The 23,475-nt window shown below is 45.7% G+C and overlaps 2 protein-coding genes across 4 annotated transcripts; one reads left to right on the top strand and one right to left on the bottom strand.

The window, feature by feature from the left end:
* Nucleotides 1-4: 4 nt before the first annotated feature.
* On the top strand, nt 5-14,461 carry unc13d (unc-13 homolog D (C. elegans)). Of its 3 annotated transcripts, XM_071473217.1 has the most exons (35): nt 5-128; nt 1,230-1,490; nt 2,243-2,269; nt 3,205-3,261; nt 3,356-3,412; nt 3,501-3,608; nt 3,696-3,755; nt 3,885-3,951; nt 5,417-5,597; nt 5,672-5,716; nt 5,798-5,869; nt 5,949-6,018; nt 6,097-6,201; nt 6,383-6,475; nt 6,555-6,655; nt 7,115-7,232; nt 7,698-7,819; nt 7,914-8,004; nt 8,087-8,143; nt 8,230-8,327; nt 8,624-8,675; nt 8,758-8,888; nt 9,224-9,341; nt 9,415-9,567; nt 9,638-9,733; nt 9,818-10,024; nt 10,104-10,178; nt 10,255-10,334; nt 11,292-11,406; nt 12,253-12,324; nt 12,410-12,493; nt 12,576-12,696; nt 12,775-12,898; nt 12,977-13,197; nt 13,651-14,461. In XM_071473217.1, the coding sequence occupies exons 2-35, from the start codon at nt 1,431-1,433 to the stop codon at nt 13,761-13,763; spliced, it is 3,351 nt and encodes a 1,116-aa protein (XP_071329318.1). In that variant the 5' UTR covers nt 5-128; nt 1,230-1,430; the 3' UTR covers nt 13,764-14,461. The 3 variants fall into 3 exon arrangements, with proteins under 3 accessions (XP_071329318.1, XP_071329317.1, XP_071329319.1); XM_071473216.1 differs by lacking the exon at nt 5-128 and having other exon boundaries at nt 1,074-1,490; XM_071473218.1 differs by lacking the exons at nt 5-128; nt 1,230-1,490; nt 2,243-2,269; ... (3 more) ...; nt 3,696-3,755; nt 3,885-3,951 and adding an exon at nt 4,022-4,761.
* Nucleotides 13,999-23,405, bottom strand: unk (unk zinc finger). The gene is made up of 15 exons (XM_071473219.1): nt 23,028-23,405; nt 22,317-22,526; nt 20,599-20,775; nt 20,392-20,522; nt 20,078-20,213; nt 19,860-19,977; nt 19,397-19,481; nt 19,014-19,315; nt 18,839-18,904; nt 18,544-18,727; nt 17,685-17,777; nt 17,391-17,573; nt 17,129-17,310; nt 16,526-16,786; nt 13,999-15,178 (listed from the first exon to the last, which is right to left on the bottom strand). Exons 1-15 carry the CDS (start codon nt 23,174-23,176, stop codon nt 15,023-15,025), a joined length of 2,433 nt encoding a protein of 810 aa, XP_071329320.1. The 5' UTR covers nt 23,177-23,405; the 3' UTR covers nt 13,999-15,022.
* Nucleotides 23,406-23,475: the final 70 nt, after the last annotated feature.

Here is a 23,475-nt window from a genome sequence, read left to right as displayed (position 1 = left end):
CTGCGAGGCTCGGTGCTGCACCTGCTCTTCCGGGAGGAACGCCCACAAAGTGACGTCAGCACCTTCAAAATATAAGACGTGATGCTGAAAAATAGCCTCATTTATTTTAAGGAAAACATGATTTTAAGGTAATAATAATTGTTACCCAATACTACTACTACTACTAATAATAATAATATAATAATGATAATAATAATAATAGCACGACTTTTGACATTTTTCCTAAGAAAAATAAAAACCTGTTTTATAAACAGGTTTGTTAAACATTATTTTTGTTATGTTACATGTCTCATTTGATTCATGTATGTATATGCTCTATTATCTGTTAATTAAATAGGAAAATACAAAGGTAAATTGTATTATATGCACACACAGCACATTTATGTGCCAAGTGTGTATGGTCAGGACTGATGACAGTTGTGTTTTCATGTATAATTTCTCATTGTAGCCACTTTATTGTGAAAACTGCAACAAGATGCAGAGTCATGGTGGTGGCTGGCAACAATAGTGGAGGCCTTTGTCTGTCTGGGCCTCTCTTTGTCACCCTCTAAAACTCTCTCTCTACTATGAAGAGGGCACAGTAGCTTATACTAAGTTGTTTAACTGGTCAGATGTTGGTAGTTTTCTCTCCCACGCGCTCAGACTCAGGAAAGTGATGACTAACTTCAGACCAAAATCAGTGATGTCAGGTGATGACATCATACCTGGACCTTACATCACAGTTTATTTGTCACATCATAAAAAATAACAGGAGGATAAGTTGAATTGAAAAATACAGCTCGTGACTTCAGCTCGACACACATCTGTGCGTATTATGTATGAACTTCTACAGACATTGTGTTATTACCACTGTGTGTCTATCATTGTGTTATTATCATTGTATTATTACCAGTGTGCATCTATCATTGTGTTATTATCAGTGTGTTATTAATACTGTGTGTTTATCATTGTGTTATCACCAGTGTGTGTCTATCACTGTGTTATTATCATTGTGTTGTTTTCTTAATTTTGTAATTTTCAGCCTCTTTCAGCCTCTATATGATGAAAAATGTTTATACTGTTTAAACTGTTTATAGTTTATAGTTACTGTTTATAATGTATAAATCCTTTAAATCAACTTTAGGCACAAAGTGAAACGAGAGATGTTTTAAATATACGTATATAATGTAGCTCAATGTATCCATGGTGATAACACTGAAAACCTTCATCATGTGTTTGTGTGTGTGCAGTGAGGTCTGTCGTCCTGTTGTCAGAGTCCAGAGCAGTAGGAGAGAAACTCACAGTCACAGTAACTGACGTTACACCTTCTACAGGAAATGATGACTTCCGGCTGCTGTGCAGAACTTGAGTGAAACACACCACACGCAGCTTCCCTATCTGACACACACACACACACACACACACATACAGAGTCAGATATTAGCATCATTATGTCAAGTGAAGGTGAAGCCAGCAGCATGGGAGACAAACTACTGCACACACCTGAACAGGTATGGACCACAATGCACTTCAGCACATTCACATGTCTATAACCAGTGTTGGTTTAATATTTGTCTCGAACCACGCAGCGAACTTGGTCATGGAGTGATAACCAAACTGATGATACGCTGAACATGTCTGCTTTCTGTTTCTTTAGGTTTGGTTTTAATTATTATTTTTCATTATTTCCTTTGTGAAACCTGAAGAAACCCCTGAACCTAAAAGAGTCAGATGAGTTGAAGTGTGTTTAAAAACAGCTCCAACACTGAGTCATGTTGTCCTGATGTCTGTGACGATGATTCATGACGGTTTTACAGGAGACGAAGCAGAGGGAAGCTTCTGGTTCTGTGTCTGTTGAAACTGTTGGCTCTCACAACATGGAGGACACTGTGTGTGTGTGTGTGTGTGTGTGTGTGTGTGTGAGGTTATTGAGACATGGTGTGAACACACACATCTTCTCAGAGGTTGGTCATGTCCCTCCACATGAAAACAGCTGTGTGTGTGTGTGTGTGTGTGTGTAGGTATTTGTAGGGTGGGTGACTGAGTGATTCCTCCTCTTGCTGTGAACACAGTTGTTGCTTCAGTGTCTCATGATCAGTGACAGAGGAAGTCTCTTATCACAGCCTGATATTCACTCAAGTGAAGGCTCTTTCTACGTTTATGAAACTGATCATCTGTTAACAGCAGTTTGTTCCAGTTGGATTTGATTGAATTCTTGACTTTGACGCAATGACAGTCGCTGTATTTTATCCTCTGTTTACAGGAACATGGTTTAACAAGACTCAGACAGGTAAACCAGCAGCTGTTCATTCCACAGTGTATTTGTTTCTGTAGATTTGTTTTAGCTCCTTGTTTTTAATAGTTAATACTGAGCCACTGGTTTTCATTCATGTTGGTTCAGTGTAACAGTCTGAGAGTCTGCAGCTGTGCAGCATCTTAACTTTGTCTGTTAGCATACTAACCTTTGCTAATTAGCACTTACCACAATGAAAAACCTGGAACTGATAGGAATTAGTGATTAAATTAAAATTGTGATGTGATGATGATGGTGACGCTGTATGTGACGTAAAATTCATCCTGAGGATGTGAACATCTGGACCAAATGTCATGGAAACTGATCAAATAAATACTGAGACATTTCAGCCACAGAACCACAGCAGCAGTGGCCCAGGAGGAGACAGTCATTAGGATCCAACATCTGGTAATAGGATCATCTGTGAACAACTTCTGGTAGATGTTCAGCTTCACCTACTCCACCAACTCCACCTACTCCACCTACCATCTCCTGACAATCATTCCAGTAGTTGTTGAACTATTTGGATCAAAGTGGAGGATCTATCACCAACAGACTGACACGTTAAACAGAGAACTTGTTCTACATGTGAGTTTAGAGATTGAAATACATGAGGAGGCAGATACGTCTACAGAGACACGCTGAGTGTTATTACAGGAAAATGTCAGAGTAAAAGCCACTGATGTCGACTCCTCTTTTTATCTCAACAGTTCGTATTACAGTTCTGTTCTGTTGTTATAGACCTTTAATGTGGTGGATTATACAACTTAAACAATAAAATTAATACTCTATGGAAATGAATGGAAACCAGTGGCTCACACTACAGCATTATGACAGTCAACAGTATTGTGAAGTAATCATGGAGACAACTTGTGAGGTCACTATGTTCCTCTAAGTGTTTGTTGTTTTGGCATAACTCTTGTTTTCATCAGTTTTCACCGGGGCACGTTCGTAAACTGGGGCTGACGAGGAAACTGCGAGACAGGAGGGTAAGAACCACCTGACGACCTTCACACAGCTCCGGTGACCTCAGGCTCTTCGCTGACACACACCTGTCATCAATAAACTGTCTGTGTCCTCTAGGATTTCAAAGAAGATGAGAACCCAGAGGAGAAAGCACGAAGACACAAGGAGCTGGAGGTATCATCTTCATCATCACCATCATCACCTGCTGCTCTTCACATGAGATGTTTTCTTCCAGCGAACTCTCACTCTGTTCTGTTTCCAGCTGAAGCCTCTGTATAAGGAGCTGCTGTACACCATCGCCCATAAGATGGGTCGGCCGTCGTCAGCGGAGGTGTTCACAGAAAGACAGCTTCACCAGTACATCAGGGAGGTAACCCCTCAGCTTCACACACTGCACATGAATCCATTAGGTTGTAGGTGTTCACCAACCTGATCACACACACTGTCCTGTCCTCAGGCTTTCACTATGACAGAGTCAGAGCACAGCAGTCTGATGGAGAGAGTGCAGAGCACAGAGGTCAGTGAACGCTCCTTCAGAGACCACATCTCTAATTTATAGTCCTCACATCTGCACGTTCACCTCCGTCATTACACCTGTGTGAGGCAGCTGGAAACAGAGCATTAGATACCTGTCTGACTCTTACAGCCCCCGGTCTACTGCCTGATGGTCACTGTAAAGGAAGCAAAGGAAATCCTGGGAAAAGACATCAGCGGTGAGTTCTTGTGTTTCCTCAGCAGCCCTGACTCTTCAGTGACGAGGGGACTCGTGTAGACACATCCTGTTTAGATATCGACGGCCAGTGAAGCTTCCTGAAGCAGGGAGGCATGTCAGCCCATTGGTTCATTACCTAAGCTTCAGTCGACAGCTCTCACTGCTGACACCTGGTGTTCGAGTTCATGTGTAGCTACCGATTCATCTGTGAAGTTTTTCTACAGAATGACAGAGCTGCTGTCGTCTGTACCACTGAACTTCTCACTGTCAGTGACTCAGTTCATATACTATAGAATATTATATATAGTCATTATTACATCATAACATTTGTGTGTCAAGATTCAGTGTTTTGGGAACACAGTATCATGTCAGTGTCACAGTACAGTATAGTAACTACTACGATTAATGCTATTGATACTAATACTAATAACGAATACTCAAACTCAGCCAGCTTCTACAAACTGAACTGATGAACCAAACTACCAACAACAACATCCCACAAAGGGTTAACAACACAGTCTAAACTGACCGGTGACGTGTCCTTTGCCAGGTGAGACCTTGCTTGTCATAGGTCACATGGTTTCCTGGTCCCTCAGACTCAGCTTCATACGTCCCATCACCAGTTTTAGCCTCACTAGCAGCGTGGCAGCGTCAGTCTGTTGATTGGTTGGTTCATCCAGACTGAAACGTTAACAACCAGTGGAGTCCCATGAGATCAGGTACATGTATTCATGGTCAACATGGCGGACTGGTTTCCAGATGACGTGTCCTGGTGACCTTGGTGACCCCCTGACTTCTCTTCAGGGTCAAAGTAGGTTGACCAACATCATTAGACAGTCATGGTCCCTACAGGATGAACCTGAGTAACCTGAGTAACCTGAGTAACCGATCACATGACTTTTCAAGTCCACTACTTTGGTTTATGGTTTATTTTGGCGACACATTACCAACAGCCACCATCAGCAAATGCTAATATGTTTACACTTTAGTTTAGCATGCTTAACATTAGCACGTTAGCATGACCACTGTGAGCATTTCAGTACGCTGAAATTAGCATATAGCTAGTACATTAGAGCCTCACAGGACTGCTAACACGACTGTGGACTCTCAGTCTGTTTCAATTAATAGAATAATTTAAATGAATTAATATCTCATATGAATTACTTCTGACAGGAAAAAGCAGTGAACTGGTTCTCCAGATGTTTTATAGTGAACTGGTTCTCCAGTTGTTTTAAAGTGAACAGCTTGTCCAGATGTTTTACAGTGAACAGGTTGCCCAGATGTTTTACGGTCACTCTACTTGTTTCACTTCCAGGATCGTACAAATGGGTTTTATGTTACTTTCTGTTCTCTGCGTCTCGTCCTCACTTTCACTTCTCGTCAACCATGTGTGGTCTTTGATTTTTGTTGTGTCGATCTGTGGCGTCGTCTGCTGCCGTCACATGACCTCAGATGTGTCTGACCAGGTTTCAGTGACCCGTACTGTCTGCTGACCATACTGGAGGACGAAGAGGAGAAGCGGACGCGCTTGTCCAGAGCCAAACCCTGTAAATCAGTTGTGAAAGACGCTGCATCAGGTGACAAGATTTACCAGACAGACATAAAGAAGCAGACCCTGAACCCCATCTGGAACCAGACCTTCATCCTGTGAGTCTCAGCCACACTCATGTCACATGCATCAGGTCAAACTTGATATTACTCATCATGTTTTACTGTTTCAGAGAGTTTGAAGACGTTGCCGCTGCAAACTTCCACCTGGAGATGTGGTGAGAAAAACACAGCTTCACTTCCTCTGCTGTAAAACCATCTTCATCACATCCTCCTTCACTGTGCCTCCTCTGTTCCAGGGACAAGGATGAGGAGGTGTCCCTCACTCAGAAACTGGAGGAGATCAAAACCAACTTTAATAGTTTGAGAAGGTAACACACTCTGTCTGTGACACACACACACACACAGTGAACCAAACAGCTGTGAACGTCTGTGATTCCTCCTGTTCAGGATGATCAAGGAGGCCAAGAAGGAAAAAGGCACCGATGACTTTTTGGGAAACGTTGTCCTAAAGCTACAGGTAGTAAATGTTTTCCACCTGCTGCCGTAGTTTTTACTGTTTGACTGTCTGACACACACCTGTACCATGTGACTACAGGATCTCCACTGCACTGAGGATAACTGGTACAACCTGCAGCCCAGAACAGAGACATATCCTGACCGCGGCCAATGTCACCTCAACCTCAAGTTCATCCACAAATCAGTAAAATATTCTGTTCTCACCTGTCACACTGTGGAGTTAGACACAGAAACATTAGCATGAAAACATCTGTCAGTCATCAGGTGTCAGGTGCTGGGCTCCATGGTGTGTGGTAGGAAAACATGACATCAGTGTGTTCAACTGTTGTGTTGGTGTCTGACACCTTGTGTTGTGTTACTGACAGAGAGACGGGACTCTGAGTGCTGGTCGCAGCGCTTACATCAACTACTGTGGGATTCTGCAGCAGTTTGTTCAAGCGTACATCTCCAAGCAGCAGGTAGAGAACCAGCCCGCTCTCTGTCCTCATCAACACCTGGACTCTGTCTCCTCTTAATCCTGCATCTGGTTTCTCTCAGAGCTCCGCCCCCTGGAAAGGAGAGCTGTGTGGGGAGGCCCAGACGCTGCTGGAGCTGTACGCTACGCAGAACGACCTCTCACCTTTCCTTCAGGACCTGGCGTAAGCACCATGTCAACATCTGGCACCTGTAACAGATGTACAACACCTGTAACAGACGAACAACACCTGTAACAGACGTACAACACCTGTAGTAGATGAACAACACCTGTAACAGATGAACAACACCTAGAGTAGATGCACAACACCCGTCACAGAGGAACAACACCTGCAGTGGACGAACAACTCTTGCAACAGACGAACAACACCTGTAATAGATTAACAACACCTGAAACAGACGTACAACACCTGTCGTAGATGAACAACACCTGCAGTAGACGAACAACACCTGTAATAGATGAACAACAGCCACAGAGATCAGTCATTATTAAATCACTGTGACGTATATAAACACAACATCCAGTGATTGGTGATTTAAACCCTGTCAGCTGCTGTGTTACCTCCACAGTCTGTGTGTGTGTGTTTGTGTTGTAAGTCTGCGGATGTGTGTGTCCCTCACAGGAAGTGGGTAGCTTACAGTAAACTGTACCAGAGCCTGGAGGTGGACGCATCCGTGCTGTTGCAGCAGCTCACCAGTATAGAGTACCACTGGCACCAGCAGCAGCTGCCGCACCAGCAGGTACGAAGGTTCAGCTCAGGAAACAGGTGACACACTCTGACTCAGGGAACCGACAGGTAGATGAACATGATTTCCATCTACTCTGATACAGTTTTTACACCTTTTATCTGCTCTGTTTCTCTTTGATGTCTACAGCTGCTTGTTACCATAGAGATAAAGATTCATAGTCATAGATCATATCATCATTACAGATTATTATCATTGTTAAAATCAACTGCAGCTTTAAACTGATGCTCACATGTGATGGTTTCAGTCATAAAAGTCAAATAAAAGTATTTTTATTTTGAAATCAGGAAATTAATCATCTTAAATCCTCCTCTCCTGCTGCTCACCGCTAACGACAACTTAATCATGAGCTCATCATCACATTTATACTACTGAGAGACTGTTTTCCATCAGCTGACGGTCGTTGTGTTGTTGTAGCTTCTTCCTTCGTGTCTAAACAGTGTCGCTCTCTGTCAACAGAAACAGGAACTTGGAGACTCTCTTCATGGGTTCCTGCAGTATGGACTCTGTCTGGTGGCCAAATACAGAGACATCTTCCCCCCAACTCCCTCTGCCAACCCGAAGCTACACACACTGCTCAGGTACAACCTGCTACAGAGGTCCATGTGACGCCTGGATGAGGCTGCTGTCATTAAATGTGCAGAAGAAGAAATACATGACTGTGTTTATCCTCAGAATCCTGGTCCAGATCTGTAAGACCCAGGCATTTCAGAAACTGAACCCAGCTCAGTTTGAGTTGCATGACGAGGTCAGCATGGCTGTACAGGTGAGTCATCATCACACTGATGACATCATTACTGCAGGAATATATCAGTCCTTAATGACATCGCATTTACCTGCACCTTCAGACAGGTACACAGGAGTGGTTCAGCATCAAGAAGGGTTTACATCAGCCAATGACGAAGGTGAAGACCTCATGACTTCACACTGATGATGATGATGATGATGATGTCTCCTCACTAACGTCATGTTGGTTTGTGCTGACACACAGGACCTGTCAGAGATTGTGAGCGCCCTCTCCAGGTTGATTGGGGAGGTGCAGGAGGACATTAAACACAATAAGGACAACTGGAACAAGGTATTTGTTAGGTAAGGTGGGACAGGTGGGACAGGGGGTGTCCACTTCTCATGACCTTTTGACCTAACAAACACAGGTGTAACTCCAGGTAAACTGACTACAACAGCCCTGTGTTAAATGTTTCTGTTTCCTCCAAAACCTTTCAGTACAAATATATTTAAAGACGACAGGTTATTGTAAATGTAGATATATGGTGTTTCATTACACTGGAATCAAACAGTGCATCAGTGTGTGTTTCAATCATCTGTGAACTGAGTTGAAATATTTGTGCTGTAGTGATGATCAGTGTTGTGCCCTCGTTGTGTAGTGCTGTGCAGGTGGACGTGTTCACTGTCATCTATCAGAGGCTCGACTCCTTGGTGAGTCTCAGAGGAACTGTGTCAGCTTTCTTCACAGACGTGACTCTGTCGTCTCGTCTCACATCTCCTGTCTCCTCCACAGCTGGCTCAGGAGGTGAAGGAGACCTTGTCCTTGATGGAGGGTCACATGGAGCAACCCCTGGCCAACAGCCTGTTCCCTGTTTACCTGAGCCTGCAGGCCATCCACAAAGACAAGGCCTTCTTACAGAGGAGGTCAGACAACAGACACAACACACTCACAACAGTGACTCACTCAGCAGCCTCCAGTTGTGTTCATTTCAACAATATTTAGTAACAAAAGTAATAAAATATTAAAATGTTCTTCGAATAATTTGCGCTACAACAGAACTTTTTTTAAATTTTCACTTTTCCTTTTAGCTTCAAGTTTATTAACCCTCAGATTATTCTTTAAAGTGTCTCTGTCTGTCAAAGTCACTCAGATCTTTTCTCTTGGAACAGAATCAGAATCAGCTGGGTCTGATCAGGGTTTTTATACCTGCCCCAGAGCATGATGGGTAGTATGTGTCAGTGAGTGTGTGTTGTTACAGGGGACTGCTCGAGCTGACCAACTTCCACGAGGGCTTCAGAGAGGCTCTGCCGTACTGGCTCAACCAGGCTTTCAGCAAAACTCAGGACAGGGTGGAGCGGGCGGTGCAGGTGGACCAGGTAACTGTACTGTCACTACAGTGGACACTGATGCAGCAGCTGTCAGATCACCACATGTTTGACCTCCTCTCAGCTCCAGCCGCTGCAGTCCGGCTCAGTGCCCATTAAACACAGCTCCTCAGCAGTGGACCTGGTGGCCTGCATCCAGCCCATCTGCCAGCTGTGGGAGCAGCTGTCCTGGCCGGACCCGGAGGAGGCGTTCATGCTTATGGTCAAACTGACGGAGGTAAAAATGACAGTTTCACACGGTCTGATCTGAGGAAGATGATGGTGACAGCTCAGTGTCTGTGTTTCAGGATGTGTGTAAGATCGTAGTGAACTACTGCCACATCCTGAAGGAGAGGGTCAGGGTGCTGTCTGAGGACTCCGACCACGGCAGTGCCATCAACATGGTACACACACACACACACACACACACACACACACACAGAAACATTTGCAATACTTTGCATAACACACACACCTCCTCTGAGCAGCTGTGTGTGGTGGTGAACGACCTGGAGCACCTGAGGTCTGTCCTCACCAGACTTCCTACACAGCTGAACTGGGCGGGGCTTCGAGATCGGACCCAGACCGTCATCGGGGAAAACCAGTTCCACAACACGCTGCCCTCACAGCTTCAACAAGCCCAGAGCATCCTGAGCCGAGAGATCCGCTCCGCTTTGGACACGCTCGGGAAAAAGGTGTGTACAGGTGTAAGGGATGAGGGGCGTAAAGATCTGATTCATGACCTTCATCACCTCTGTGTGTGTGTGTCTCCAGCTGAACACAGACATCGAGACTCATGTGCGGAGCATGTCGACCAGGCGGCGGATTCCCTCCAAGTCCACAGAGGACGTAGGTGACAGTCAGAGTTCAGCTCAGATCCTGATCCTGTGTCGCTCCCTTCACTCCAGCCTCCCCTCTGTTTCAGGCTGCTGCCCCTCTGATGCGCTACCTGGAGCAGGAGCTGCAGTACATGAATGAGAACCTGGTTCAGGAGAACTTCAACAGGTTCATCATCATCATCATCGTCACCGTCCTTCTTCAATTCAATTCAATTCAATTCAATTTTATTTGTATAGCACCAAATCATAATATACATTATCTCAAGGCTCTTTACAGGGTCAGGTCCAGACCTTACTTTGTTACAGAGAAAAACCCAACAGTTCCCACAACGAGCAAGCGCTTGGCAACAGGGGGGAGGAAAAACTCCCTTTAACAGGAAGAAACCTCCAACAGAACCGGGCTCAGGGTGGGGGGCCGTCTGCCTCGACCGGTTGGGTTTAGGAGAAGATAGAAAGAGGGGGAGGGGGAGGAGAGAGGAGAGAAGAGAGAGAGAGAGAGACCAGGAACAGCTGTGTAGGTAATGGTGTTATCAATAATAATGACAGGTAACAGTGGTTAATAGTAAAGCTGAGTAGTGGTGGATCTGGATCCTGCTGCTCCAGAATGAGGACAGAGAGAGGGAGAGAGAGAGAGAGAGAGAGAGGAGAAGCACAAACAACTGGGGAGAGAAAAAATACAAAGTTAATGGCATGAAGTCATCGAGAGAGAGAGGGGGAGAGAGACAGAAATAGGGAGAGAGCGCCCAGTGAATCATGGGAATCCCCCAGCAGTCTAGCTCTATAGCAGCATAGCTAAGGGATGGGTCAGGACATACCCGAGCCAGTCCTAACTATAAGCTTTACTAAACAAGACAGTTTTAAGCCTGATCTTAAAGGTAGAGAGGGGGTCTGCCTCCCGAACCCACACTGGGAGCTGGTTCCACAGGAGAGGAGCCTGATAGCTGAAGGCTCTGCCCCCCATTCCACTCTTACAAACTCTGGGAACCACAAGTTGACCTGCATTTAGAGAGCAAAGTGTCCTATTGGGAAAATAGGGAACTATATATCTTGTGGTCCATAGTGAGCTCTGATGGCTCCATGTGTTGTTCTTGTTGGTTCAGTCCAGTTTTTCTCTTCTGTCCAGTCTCCTGACTCCTCTGTGGAACAACTCAGTGAAGATCCTGTACCAGGTGGCTACACAACACCCACAACAAGAGGGCCTGATGGTGTTCTGCCAGAGACTGTTGTACACCCTGCAGGTTGGTCCTGAGCCACGTGGTTACCATGACTACCAGAGCAGAAGTGTTGATCTCCATCAGAAGATATATTTGTAGTTTTAAGAACCAAAAACCATCTTAGTGTAGTTTTACATCTCCTCTCTCAGGTTCTCTCTGGAGCTCTAGTAACAACAGGTCAGTCAGCCAATCAGAGGAGAGGATCTGAGCCTCTCTTCTGATTGGCTGACTGTTTTCTGAGTGAACTATTAAGAATATAGCAGATTTCAGGTAAACACTCAGAGAAACCAAATCCTGCAAGGTTGGATGGTGGGTCCAGGTGGGCGGGGCTTGGGGTGTAGCTGAGGACGGTGACTGCTCAGTTGTGACATCACAAAGTTGCAGAAGTCCTGACGGCTGGTTTTAAGGCTCAGTGTCTGAATACAGACTGTGTGCATTTCTCTGTGGACTGAGGCTTTGATACTTTCACAGTATTAATATAGAACCTAGACCTGATCTATAATCACAAACACATGGACATCTACCTTTACACTGTGTGGAGCTTTAAAACAGGTTTTTATACTGAACCTGATCGTAATGATTTAACATGATTCAACTGTCTGAGGGTCAAACCTCAGACCTCTGAGTTTGTCTGTGTGATGAGAGCTGGCAGGAGAGAGACGACAGGAAATGAGAAGGAACGCAACATGTGTCAAAGGTCTGGACTCATGGCGCCCTGACCCCCCCAACCTTAATCAACCAGGGCATCCCAAAAGCTTTGGATGGTAGTGATCAACATATGCTAGCATGCTAACAGGCTAAACTAAGATGGTGAACCTGGTGAACAGCTTCATGGCTAAAGAGTCAGCTTCATGAGGTCCTCTGTTTCAGTGTCTGGAGCAGTGCTTCCATGCAGAGGGGAACGGACTCCCTCTGAACGCTCTTCACTCTGATGAGTACAAGGTGAGAAACCACAGACATAAAGGAAGTGTCCATCTTTAAAGAGTGGAATGAAAACACTGTTAATGAAATCTGTCTCCTGTGTCAGACGCTCAAAGCTCATCTGACCCACAACTCTCTGAGCAGCCAGGAGCTGATGCAGAAGTTCTTTGACAGGAAGATAAAGGAGCAGGTGAGTCACCTGACTGACTAACACCTGCTGCAGATGTTCACACTGTTAGTCCACTGCTTTAGATGCTGTGTTTCTCCTGCAGAACGTGTACAGTGGAGAGAAGTACGGGGCCGTCACCCTCCTCGCCTCCTACAGGAGGTCGGACCAAAGACTTAGAGTTGAGGTGCTGAATGCAGTCAACCTCCTACCAATGGACTCTAACGGTGAGACCAAGCAGACCAGTCACATGGCTGATAATGCACATTAGTGTGACCTCTCCTGACCCTGTGATGCTCCTCCAGGTCTCAGTGACCCGTTCGTGCAGCTGTGTCTGGAGCCGAACCACATCTTCCGGGAAGTGGAGCCTCGCTGCACTCAGATCAAGAACTGTGACCTCAATCCTCTTTTTGACGAGGCCTTTGAGTTGTAAGTAGCTGGTCTTCTTCTTTCTCAGGTCTCAGTTTTCACAAGTCAACCTGACCTACTTTACCCCCCCCCCCCCAGTCTGGTGTCCCTTGATCAGTGCCAGACTCCAGGGGCCTGCCTGGCAGTGACCGTTCTGGACCACGACACCTTGAGTGCAGACGACTTTGAGGGCGAGGCCTTCTTGGGACTCAAGGCCATACCAGGAGTCGGTGGAGGGAGGGAGAGAGACGGACTGAGCTCTCAGCCGGACAGCGCCCCTGCTCAGATCCGCCTGCCTCTGATGCATCCTAAACCTAACGGTACGATGGGTGAGCACAAAAACACAACATCACATTATAAAAGAGAAGCTGATGGATCAGATTGATGAGGCGTCTTCACTCCTCCTTAGCTCTGCAGAACATTTAACATCATGTTTGAGTTCATCACGGCGCAGTATCACCGAGTCATCTCCTCCCTATGAGCTGACCACAGTTAAACACGTTAACGAGCTGTGGTGTGTCTTTAATTATCACCTTGGAATTTGATGACGACATCAGTCACTTTACTTTGAACCGTGTCTGTTTGATCAGTTTACTTTTTAAATTTTCAACTTTGGTACAAAAACATAAAAATTAAAATGTCATCTGATATTAGTTGGTTCAGTTTTAACTGTGTGGTTTAAGTGAATCACAGGTATGTGACTGTGCTGTGATGTAAATGTGATGTGAATCAGTGCAGCTGAGTGTTGATCTCCTTGGTGCTCTGTTCTCCAGAGGACAGCATCCTGAGGCTGCTGGAGTCCAGGAGAGGAGAGCGGGAAGCTCAGGCCTTTGTGAAGAAGCGACGGCAGAGAGAGAAACAGTCACAGGAAGGAAACCGACAGTGATGAAGACACAGATGAGATCTTCCTCCAAAAATATACAATTTGTTTTAATGATTTGTACCAAAAACACAGAGACATCCATCAGAGGAAACACTGGTGATGCTGAGATCATGAACATGTTCACCTGCATTTAAACCTTACACACCTGTACAGTCTGCTTCCTGATGCTTTGTCTAATCAGTGCAAGAGATAAGTATGACATCACATAACTATGGGTATTTTTTTACACACACATATATATATATATATATATATATATATATATATATATATATATATATATGTATATGTAAAAAATATACATTAGACTACATTTGACACACTGTGAAATGTCAAAGATACTACTGAAGTAAAAACCTGTCACATTGAGCTCAAACAGAAATGAAAAGTGAAAATGAAGATGATTGAAATTACACTGATTGTGAACATGTTTCCAGTCTGTTAGAGAAAACCTGAGCTTTAACAGTGGCCATCTGTTCTTACTACACTTTAAATATCTTCTCTCATCATTAACAGAATTCACCGTTTTTCATTTATTTAGCTAAAAAACTATTAAAACATCTGAATGAAACAGATCGAATAGAAGCTGCAGAGCAGATGCAGTGATGGCCCTTGTAGCAGATTATTGTCTGGATGAAGACCTGTTTCAGTCACACTGTTGTTGTTCAGACTCGCTCTCAATAAAAACCTGCTGAACCTGGTGTCACCTGTCCCTTCACACACAACTACATCAGCCTCCTCTCACAGAAACAACATGACAACTTCTGATGATGACCCAGATTACCTGCAGATACGCTGCAGATTAACACTCGACAGGTCAACAGGTAGAGCCTGCTCCTGACTGATCATCACAGGTGACTGTTGTTTCAGAGCTTTGATAAAACACATCACTGACCTGTGCTCACACTGTCAGACACACTCAGGTGTGTGTTTACACATGATTCAGACCTGTGTGTGTTCCTGAAAAGTAACAGCAGGTCTTTAAGTTACGTTCACAAATCATGAAAAACAGTGATGCTGGTCAAGAGTATTATGTCATAGAATCCACTAGTGCTCAATGGTAACACTGGAAAATGATTCATCCCACATTTGGTGACCAGAGCTTTCACTCAGCTGGTCGTCTGCCAGTAAACGTCATCTGAAAATACACATTAGAAAACGACCTCCATGTGGTTCTGAAGGCGGTTCAGATCCGAGGCTGGTATCTGTTGAATCAGGACTGGCTGGTCTGTGGTCTGTGGTAGTCCCACTGGGCTGTGAGGTCAAGAGAGCTGCTGGTCCAGGGTCTGTTCAGGGCAGAGAGGGCACTCTGTAGAGGTGGAGCAGCTCTCACACTGTAGACCATGGCCACAGGGCAGCGACACCGAGCCGGGCTCTCCACACGTCACACAGCACTGTCTCTGTTTCCTGTACACCACCTGAACACAGAGGTTTAGACCTGTTAGACTGAGTCGACGATTCAGAGGAAATATACAGGAAACAGAGAGGAAACAGGAAACAGGGAGAAAACAAGAAACAAGAGAGGAAGCAGAGAGGAAACAGACAGGAAACAAGAGAGGAAACAGAGAGGAAACAGACAAGAAACAAGAGAGGAAACAGACAGGAAACAATAGAGGAAACAGACAGGAAACAGACAGGAAACAAGAGAGGAAACAAGAGAGGAAACAGACAGGAAACAAGAGAGGAAACAAGAGAGGAAACAGAGGAAACAAGAGAGGAAACAAGAGAGGAAACAGAGGAAACAAGAGAGGAAACAGACAGGAAACAAGAGAGGAAGCAGAGAGGAAACAAGAGAGGAAACAGACAGAAAACAAGAGAGGAAACAAGAGATGAAATGAGAGGAAACAAGAGAGGCAGCAGAGAGGAAACAGACAGGAAACAGACAGGAAGCAGAGAGGAAACAGACAGGAAACAGAGAAAGGAATGAGAAAAAAAACGAGTGAAGTTAAGTGAAGCTAAAGATAACAAGCAGCTGCAGACTCATGAATGACACCTCCAGAGTTCACTGTCATTAATAACATGAACTTTCTGATTACTGATTAGTGATTACACACAGAACCAGTGTTGACATGAACAAATATGGACTGAACAGAAAACTATTTAAGAAAACATCAGTTTGACGTGACTGAGGAGATGTAAAGGACTGAGGCAGGAAAAAGTACAATTATAAACAAACTCAATCCATTGTAACTAACAACACAAACCATTATGTTGTTCTCTGGCTGTGTTCACTAAAGACAGATTATATTTGTTTGTGTTATATCAGCTGAAGCACATTGTTTTTCTCTTTCTTCATTTGTCTTTGTCGTCCCACTGATAAGCCTCCTTTACACTGGTCAGAAAAACACCAACATCAGGCTGTTGTCTTCAGTGTGAAATGGTCCAATCAGCATTCACTGCTGGGTCACATGATTCTGCAGTAGTGCCAGGTATTTATTGGCTCCAGCTCTGATCAGCAGTGATGTAAACATGGCACCAGACCAACACTGCGAACACACCTGTCACCTGTCCAGCACGGTGCTGTTAAAGTAGAGAGTGAGCTGCAGCCCTGAGATAAGTTTTAAAAACACACAGTCACCGTCTCACACAGAGGCTCCGACACTGAGGAGCACCAAGCCGACCAGACTGAGGAAGCTAACAGCTCACTGTCTGAATCTGTGTGTGTGTGTGTGTGTCCTCTCAGTGTGAGTCCATCACCTGTTTGTAGCAGGTTTATTTTGATGACATGTTGATTTTGGTGTAACAGGGCGTAGGTGTGGACTCACCTGTTCCACAGCATGAAGGCAGCTGCAGAGCTGAGCCTGCAGACTGAGGACTGACTCCAGGGGCAGTCTGTGTAGGAGCTGGAGTTGGTGCAGTGCTAGATGGGGGTTGTCTCCACTCCTCAAGCTCTCCAGCGCCTCCTGCAGGAGATTGGCCTGCCTCTGAGCCTCCTCCTCAGCCTGCCTGGCTCTCTCTGCCTCCATGGTTAATCGAGCTGCGTGGGCACGAGACTCCTCTGCATCTGCCTTCACTGCAGCCCACGACTGCAAGAGAGACAGACACTGAAGAATTAATACTAGGTACCAGTTCATGGTTAGTTAACCAGTTTAAAGTTAACTGTTAAGCAGTTAACCAACAGTCTCCACAGATCTTAATGACTGAACAGCTGTATCACCTCCTCTTTCTCTCACCCCCCCCCTCGCTCCCTCTCCTGTGAGTCTCTCTCTCTCTCTCTCTCTCTGCAGGTCTGGACCTCAGACCACCTGTTAATGATCTCTGGTTCACACCAGGATGTTGTGTAAAACGATGACTCGTCGTGAGTCTGTCTTCATCGGTGTGTCAACACACTCCATGTCACGGACATGTTCCTCTACCTACCTACCTACCTGAGCCGTGTGTCTCCAGCTGTGGCCCCACTGCTTCAGGGCCCTGTGAGCCTCCTCCAGCTCCTGTTTGAGCCTGGCTGTCTCTGCACAGGGGCCAGAGGGCAGGAGGGTGGGGGGTGTACCAGGGGAGCCCTGGGCGGAGGGAAAGTGCTCCCAGATGTTAGTGTTCATACCATTGAGACCTACAGAGAGTAGAGTGAATATGATCAGTCTGGTTTTACCTCACCACACCACCTGAGGTTCACAATCAAGGTCCACAAACCTAAAGAGCCGTGAGATGGCCCTAAGAAGGAGCTCTCTGATTGGCTGGCCTGTGAGAGGTGAGAGAAAAACGGTGATGCGTGCGGCCTGATTGGAGGAGACGGTGACGGGGAGCTGAAAGGAGCAGAGGTGCTGAAGGATCCTGGGATGTTGACTGGAGCCGAACTCTGAAGCTGGCTCCCCCCTACAAACACACATTATCAGGAGTTAGTGTGTGTGTGTGTATGTGTGTGTGTAAAGGTGGATTATATTTCTATAATATTCTATGTAGTTGTGTAAATTCACGTGTTTGTACCCAGCATGACTCCCACAGTAGAGCTGCTCTCCAGCCTCCTCTCCAACGCAGACACACCAAAGTCATTCAGGTCCAGATCATCCAGGGCTGACTCTGCAACACAAACAACAAACACAGTAGTAATGACACAGACGCATACACACACAAACACACAGACACACAGACACACAAAGACACAACACACAGACGCGCACACACACACACACACAGTGTTTACTTCATTTGTCTGAATCAAGCTGCAGAAACATCTCAGATCAGCAGGAACCTGAGCAACAGGAGACCAGATTGAGACCAGACTGAGGCCAGACTGAGACCAGACTGAGAACTAATTGAGACCAGACTGAGACCAGACTGAGAACTAATTGAGACCAGACAGAGAACTAATTGAGACCAGACTGAGAACTAATTGAGACCAGACTGAGACCAGACTAAGACCAGACTAAGACCAGACTCAGACCAGACTCAGACCAGACTGAGGCCAGACTGAGGCCAGACTGAGGCCAGACTGAGGCCAGACTCAGACCAGACTGAGGCCAGACTGAGACCAGACTGAGACCAGACTGAGAACTAATTGAGACCAGACTGAGACCAGACTGAGAACTAATTGAGACCAGACTGAGACCAGACTGAGAACTAATTGAGACCAGACTGAGAACTAATTGAGACCAGACTAAGACCAGACTCAGACCAGACTGAGGCCAGACTGAGGCCAGACTGAGACCAGACTGAGACCAGACTGAGACCAGACTGAGAACTAACTGAGAACACACTCAGACCAGACAACACGAGTTTTTATTTCAGAATGAAACATGTGGACAAACTGAAGCAGTCTGACTTGTACACGTGTATATACACTCACCAACAACTGACTCCACAGTCTCACTGGTGGGGTAAAAGGGCAGCGCATTAGCGTTCATGCCTGAGGTGATGCTGGATCCCAGGGGTCCGAGAGGGGCGGGGCTGGGTGGGGTGGCAGCCAGACTGGAGGGGATGCTGGAGGACAGACTCAAAGGGCTTCCCACCGGCAGAAACACCAACAGGTCCTGAAGGAGACAGCACAGACATCACTTAATTGTGTTGCAGCAGTGACGTCACACAGGTAATGTGAAGACAGAGGTCATGTGACCAGACGAGGATTAACACAATGAGTCCACCTGTTTGCTTTGTGCTGAGGCCAGTTCTCTGCTGCGCTGCTCCAGAGCAAAGCTTCTCTGTTTGGCCTGAAACCACAAACAACATCAGATTGATGACATCACAACATGGAGGACAGGCCTGTCTGTAGTTACTATGACAACGTCTGTGCTCCCCTCCCCCATCTGTCCTTCTCACCTGATCCTCCCTCTCAAATCCAGGAGCCCTGCCGTACCCTCCTTCCCCCGCCCACGGAGACAGAGGCCCAGACCCTCCACTCACGTCCTCACACAGGGACAGAACGCTACCCAGCAGCCCCTGCTCTGCCACACATGACCCCGCGGACGGGGAGAAGGGGTCTGAGACAGAGCCAGGTCCTGGCCCCATGCTGTGTCCACTGGGACTTGAAGAGGCCTCCTGGGCAGGAAGCGGGTCTGGCGGTCTGGGGGGCGGGGGGGAGCTCGGGATGGGGAATGATGGTTCCTCTGGAACAAAGGACTCTGGGAGGGGTTAAAAATGAAAGATTAAATGACGGAGAACCAGATTAAGGTCAGAGGAGGTGGCGTTTGTGGAGGACTCACTCTCTACATGAGCGAAGGCACAGAAGGGTCCTCTGGGACAGCTGCCGCACTGTTGCATGTCGTTACACTTAGTGGACTTATAGATCTGTGACACAGAACACACACACCTCACATTCAGACTGCACTGTTATACATACACTGATGGTCGCACAATATCAACTATGACCACACAACAAGTTATCTTTATCTTTTTTTACTACTTTAAAGGGTTAAATCGTATTTTACTGTGGAGCTGTGATTCACTCAGACCCTCCTCAGTGTTGTGGTTGTTTTGGTTCATGATAAACTGTGTTGAACTAATCAGACTGTGTCAGAGGACCTGAAGCTGTGTTTACTGCTCAGTTCTGGGCAGTTAAAACATGTGCTGATGATATTTAATAATGAAGTCACCTCTGCCCACAAACACACTGTGGTCCGGGTGTGGAACACTGAGATCATGTGACAGCTGCTGAGACACACTGACCTCTGGGTGGAACTGCTGCTCTGTTCTTGTGTGACAGTATTGACATCCCTCTGCCCCCTCACATTTGCTGGGATCTCCCCACTCCTCACTCTGTTTCACAGCTGGACACGGCAGCGCTCTGCAGCAGCACACAACACAACAGTTTCCTTTAACACAACTGAGTGACAACAAAACCATCGTCTCTACATCTCCTCTTGTCATGTCATGTGACAGAGCACCTGTATTTGTGCTTGTGCGGGCTGCGCCTCCGGTCTTTGCTGTTGTGGTAGTATGGACAGGCGTAACCCTGACGACACAGACGAGGCGGCTTCTTACAGAGCTCCGTCTTGTAGTGGGACAGCACATAGTTGTTATCTGAAGAGGTACAACACAAACATCCCAGAGTCACTGTTCAAAGCATCATCAGAGGTATGATGGGTCATATATGAGGTGTTTACATACATCAGGAAAAAAGACCACAAGACAAAGAATCTGACCATAGTATCACTGAGTTAGAGCAGATAACAGCTGTGCGATGGTCCAGCTGGTTTACCTTGCCAGCGTGGCTCCTCACTCAGGATCTTCTCTATAAGGGCGGTACTTGCTGCCTGTCCTGACTGCCCATCTCCTCCACCTCCCTCTGAGGCCCCTGAGCCTCCCTGAGACTCCATCACCTGCACCTCTCTGTAGAAATCATAGTGTCAACCACCAGATTCATGTGCAGTCATAGAAACCTAGTTCAGGTTCAGTTCTCTTGTACCTGATGTCATAGACAGGGCTGCGCAGGTCATGTGATCCGTGTGCAAAGGCACAGTGGGAGCCGTTTTTGCTGCAGTGGCCCTTTGCATCAGTTTCATGAATACATGATCCTGTTTTATAGTAGCGGAGGTGATACCTGCGCTCTGTGTCACCTGCTGTCCGATGAAGAAACGGACACCTGGAACAGACAGAGAGAATTCACTGTCACAGCAGAGAGATGACACAAAGTCTCATCAGGCAGATAGTGTCCAGTATATACTACATATACTACTGCAGTAATACTGCATATACTACATACTGCAACAACACTGCATATAACATACTACAACAATACTGCATATACTACGTACTGCAACAATACTGCATATATTATAGACTATATATTTCATTATGAATTAAATCTTTTGTGTATAAAATGAAAACTGTGGGAAAAGAACATCTCAACTTATTTTGTTTTTGTCCAAAAGATCAACAGAAAAGAATCAATTACGTCCAAGTAGCTAGAACAATTAATCAGTGATCAAAATTAATTTTCTATCCACTGATGAATTAATTATTCCAATGAATGGAATACACAGGCAGATGTAACTATGACTTTAATAAGGACTGTTGTATGTATAAAACATCTGGAGTTTGCAGTCACTGTTGATATGAAACACAGAATAAAAGAGCCATGACACAACACGACTCTGAGACTGTTTGATGTAAGTGATGTATATGGATCATAACACACTGGTTCGGTAGAGAGCAGGTCACAACCTTCTGACTGAAACCACAAACAGTGAATCTTCTTGGCTGCTAAACTTTTACATTACTAACATATGACAGTGTTTTCTATGTTTTGTGTCCCTCTGAAGATTTATCCTCCACCCCTCTGTGATTGTGACAATAAGCCACATTGAAACAAAGATTAAAACAGGAATAATTCACAAAGAATGTGGTCTTAGTGATTGGATCTCAGATGTGTTCACACCTTACTTACAGCTGTCTGCCTGAGACGGGTGTTAATACCACAGGTCTGTACTCGGCCAAAGTAGTTTATTAGCATGAATCAAAGACTCAGTTTGACCCTGAATCAACTTCATCCTTTACATTTACATTTTCCTTTGTCTGTGGGCCACAGAGGGGCTGTTATAACAGCTCAGCACCTTTCAATGGAAGACAGACCCCCAGAGAGGGAGAGTGGCTGTGTTCAGGTGCTAATGCTCACTGTGAAGATTATGCATCACATGCTGTTCTTCAAAGTCTTCAACTAGACTTACAATAGTGGACAGGGTGTATCCTCCATCACTACTTCACCAACTTTCACCATGGTAAAAAAAATCCTTTATCATGCAACATCCTACACATTCTGTGGTTCACACAAGCAATTCAGGATCTACATGTAAAACACTTACACATGTTAGAGATGAGGACAGTGCTTTAGATACAAGACTCCAACATTTAAAGCTGAAGTGGTTTTTGTAAACGCTAAAAAACTGGGGTCTGCGTGGTTTCTAAAAAAAGGCAAAGTGATTATTTTCACTGTTGTTTACTTACACAAATTGATCAGTACAAAAAGTGAAGCAGTGTGTACTTTACACAGTCACCACTATCACCTTCCCAGTGTGATGGGACAGAAGCAGCAGCAACACAGAGGTCCTTCCGTCTTCATGTTAACAGTGTGTGTCTATTGAAGGGCCCATAATAATCAATGTAAATATGAGATGAAACACTCACTCATCTCCATCTGGGCAGGTGCCTGTTCCCTCGTCATATTTGGTGCAGTAAACATCTGGGCTGTAGTTGAACATCCCGTCCCGTCTGCGGATGGGTCGGCGGCGGCGCTGATTCAAGAAGTGCCAGTGAAAACAGGTAAAAGGCCTGTGCTGCGTACATTTATGCTGCACAAACAGGGGGCACTGCTCAGTTCTGAATTCCTTCAGATATCTGCCAGAGAGAACAACAACACAGTGTAGGACACATGACTAGACCATGTTACTGTCTTTAGCCGTAGATTCACTGCACCAGAGTGTATCCATATGTATTTACAGTGCATACTACAGTACCATAGTACCATATCATTGTCTATCGTGATGATTTCTCCTGTCTAACCCCAGGCTGCTCTCTGCTGCTGGGAGGAACCTCCTCCTCTAAAGGGCTTGTCTATAAGTCACCCAGACTAACATGTTTGAACAGATTCAGACACAGAACTCCCCCCAAAGCGTTAAGACATGACCACTGTCAGTGAGTAACGTTGGGCCTGTTAATGGAGACCTGCTCCGGTTAATAAGCACATTATAACAATCTGAACAGACGTGGTTCAGTAAACAAATAACTCATTAATCACTTATTCAGTTTTACAGTACAATTTATCTGCAGATTGGTAAACACAGCTGCGCGTAAGGATGTGTACACTTAGCTAGCTAATCCTGCTAACTGGCTACGTACGTGTAATGTTGAGGTTTCTCGGGCTGTATGTTCAACACGGTAGCGGGAGAGGTCGAGCCCCCTGCGGGCGAAGACGAAGAGGACGAAGAGGGTCCCCCGGTAGTCGTCGCTGCCGAAGATGAGGGCGGCTGTGAGTGTGTTTTTGACATTTTTCCAGTTTAAAGCCTAACAACAAGAACCTTGTTTTTAGCTTACTGGCTAGCTATTCGTGTTAGCTTCGAAATCCGCATTCTACAACGATGTGAGCTTGCGCAAGGCAGGAGGAAGTAGTAGGAAAGGGCCAACTGGAGAGCAGAGACCTCTGGACCGTGAAGTTCAGCTGTGACTGAACCAACGGCTGGGCAGCTCGTGAACGCCTCCGGTCACACAACACGGCGATGTTTGATGTGGCTCCACAATATAACACACGGTCCATCGAAAACTAAATTATAAGAATATAATCAGCGAC

Source organism: Trachinotus anak, unplaced genomic scaffold, assembly GCF_046630095.1.
Source record: "Trachinotus anak isolate AG129_WGS33_773 ecotype Australia unplaced genomic scaffold, CSIRO_AGI_Tana_v1 ptg000048l, whole genome shotgun sequence".
Lineage (NCBI taxonomy): Eukaryota > Metazoa > Chordata > Actinopteri > Carangiformes > Carangidae > Trachinotus > Trachinotus anak.
The sequence above is the reverse complement of the archived record's forward strand: the minus strand, read 5'-3'. Positions and strand labels throughout refer to the sequence as shown.

What these genes read in the sequence shown, in the direction of transcription:
- unc13d (XM_071473217.1), top strand. Translation starts at nt 1,431, where the DNA reads ATGTCAAGTGAAGGTGAAGCCAGCAGCATGGGAGACAAACTACTGCAC. An exon ending in AGAGAGTGCAGAGCACAGAG is followed by an intron (nt 3,756 to 3,884) that starts GTCAGTGAACGC and finishes TGACTCTTACAG; the next exon opens with CCCCCGGTCTACTGCCTGAT. An exon ending in AGGTCAGCATGGCTGTACAG is followed by an intron (nt 8,005 to 8,086) that starts GTGAGTCATCAT and finishes CTGCACCTTCAG; the next exon opens with ACAGGTACACAGGAGTGGTT.
- unk (XM_071473219.1), bottom strand. Translation starts at nt 23,176, where the DNA reads ATGTCAAAAACACACTCACAGCCGCCCTCATCTTCGGCAGCGACGACT. An exon ending in TGCCTTCGCTCATGTAGAGA is followed by an intron (nt 19,316 to 19,396) that starts GTGAGTCCTCCA and finishes AACCCCTCCCAG; the next exon opens with AGTCCTTTGTTCCAGAGGAA. An exon ending in GATTTGAGAGGGAGGATCAG is followed by an intron (nt 18,905 to 19,013) that starts GTGAGAAGGACA and finishes TTGTGGTTTCAG; the next exon opens with GCCAAACAGAGAAGCTTTGC.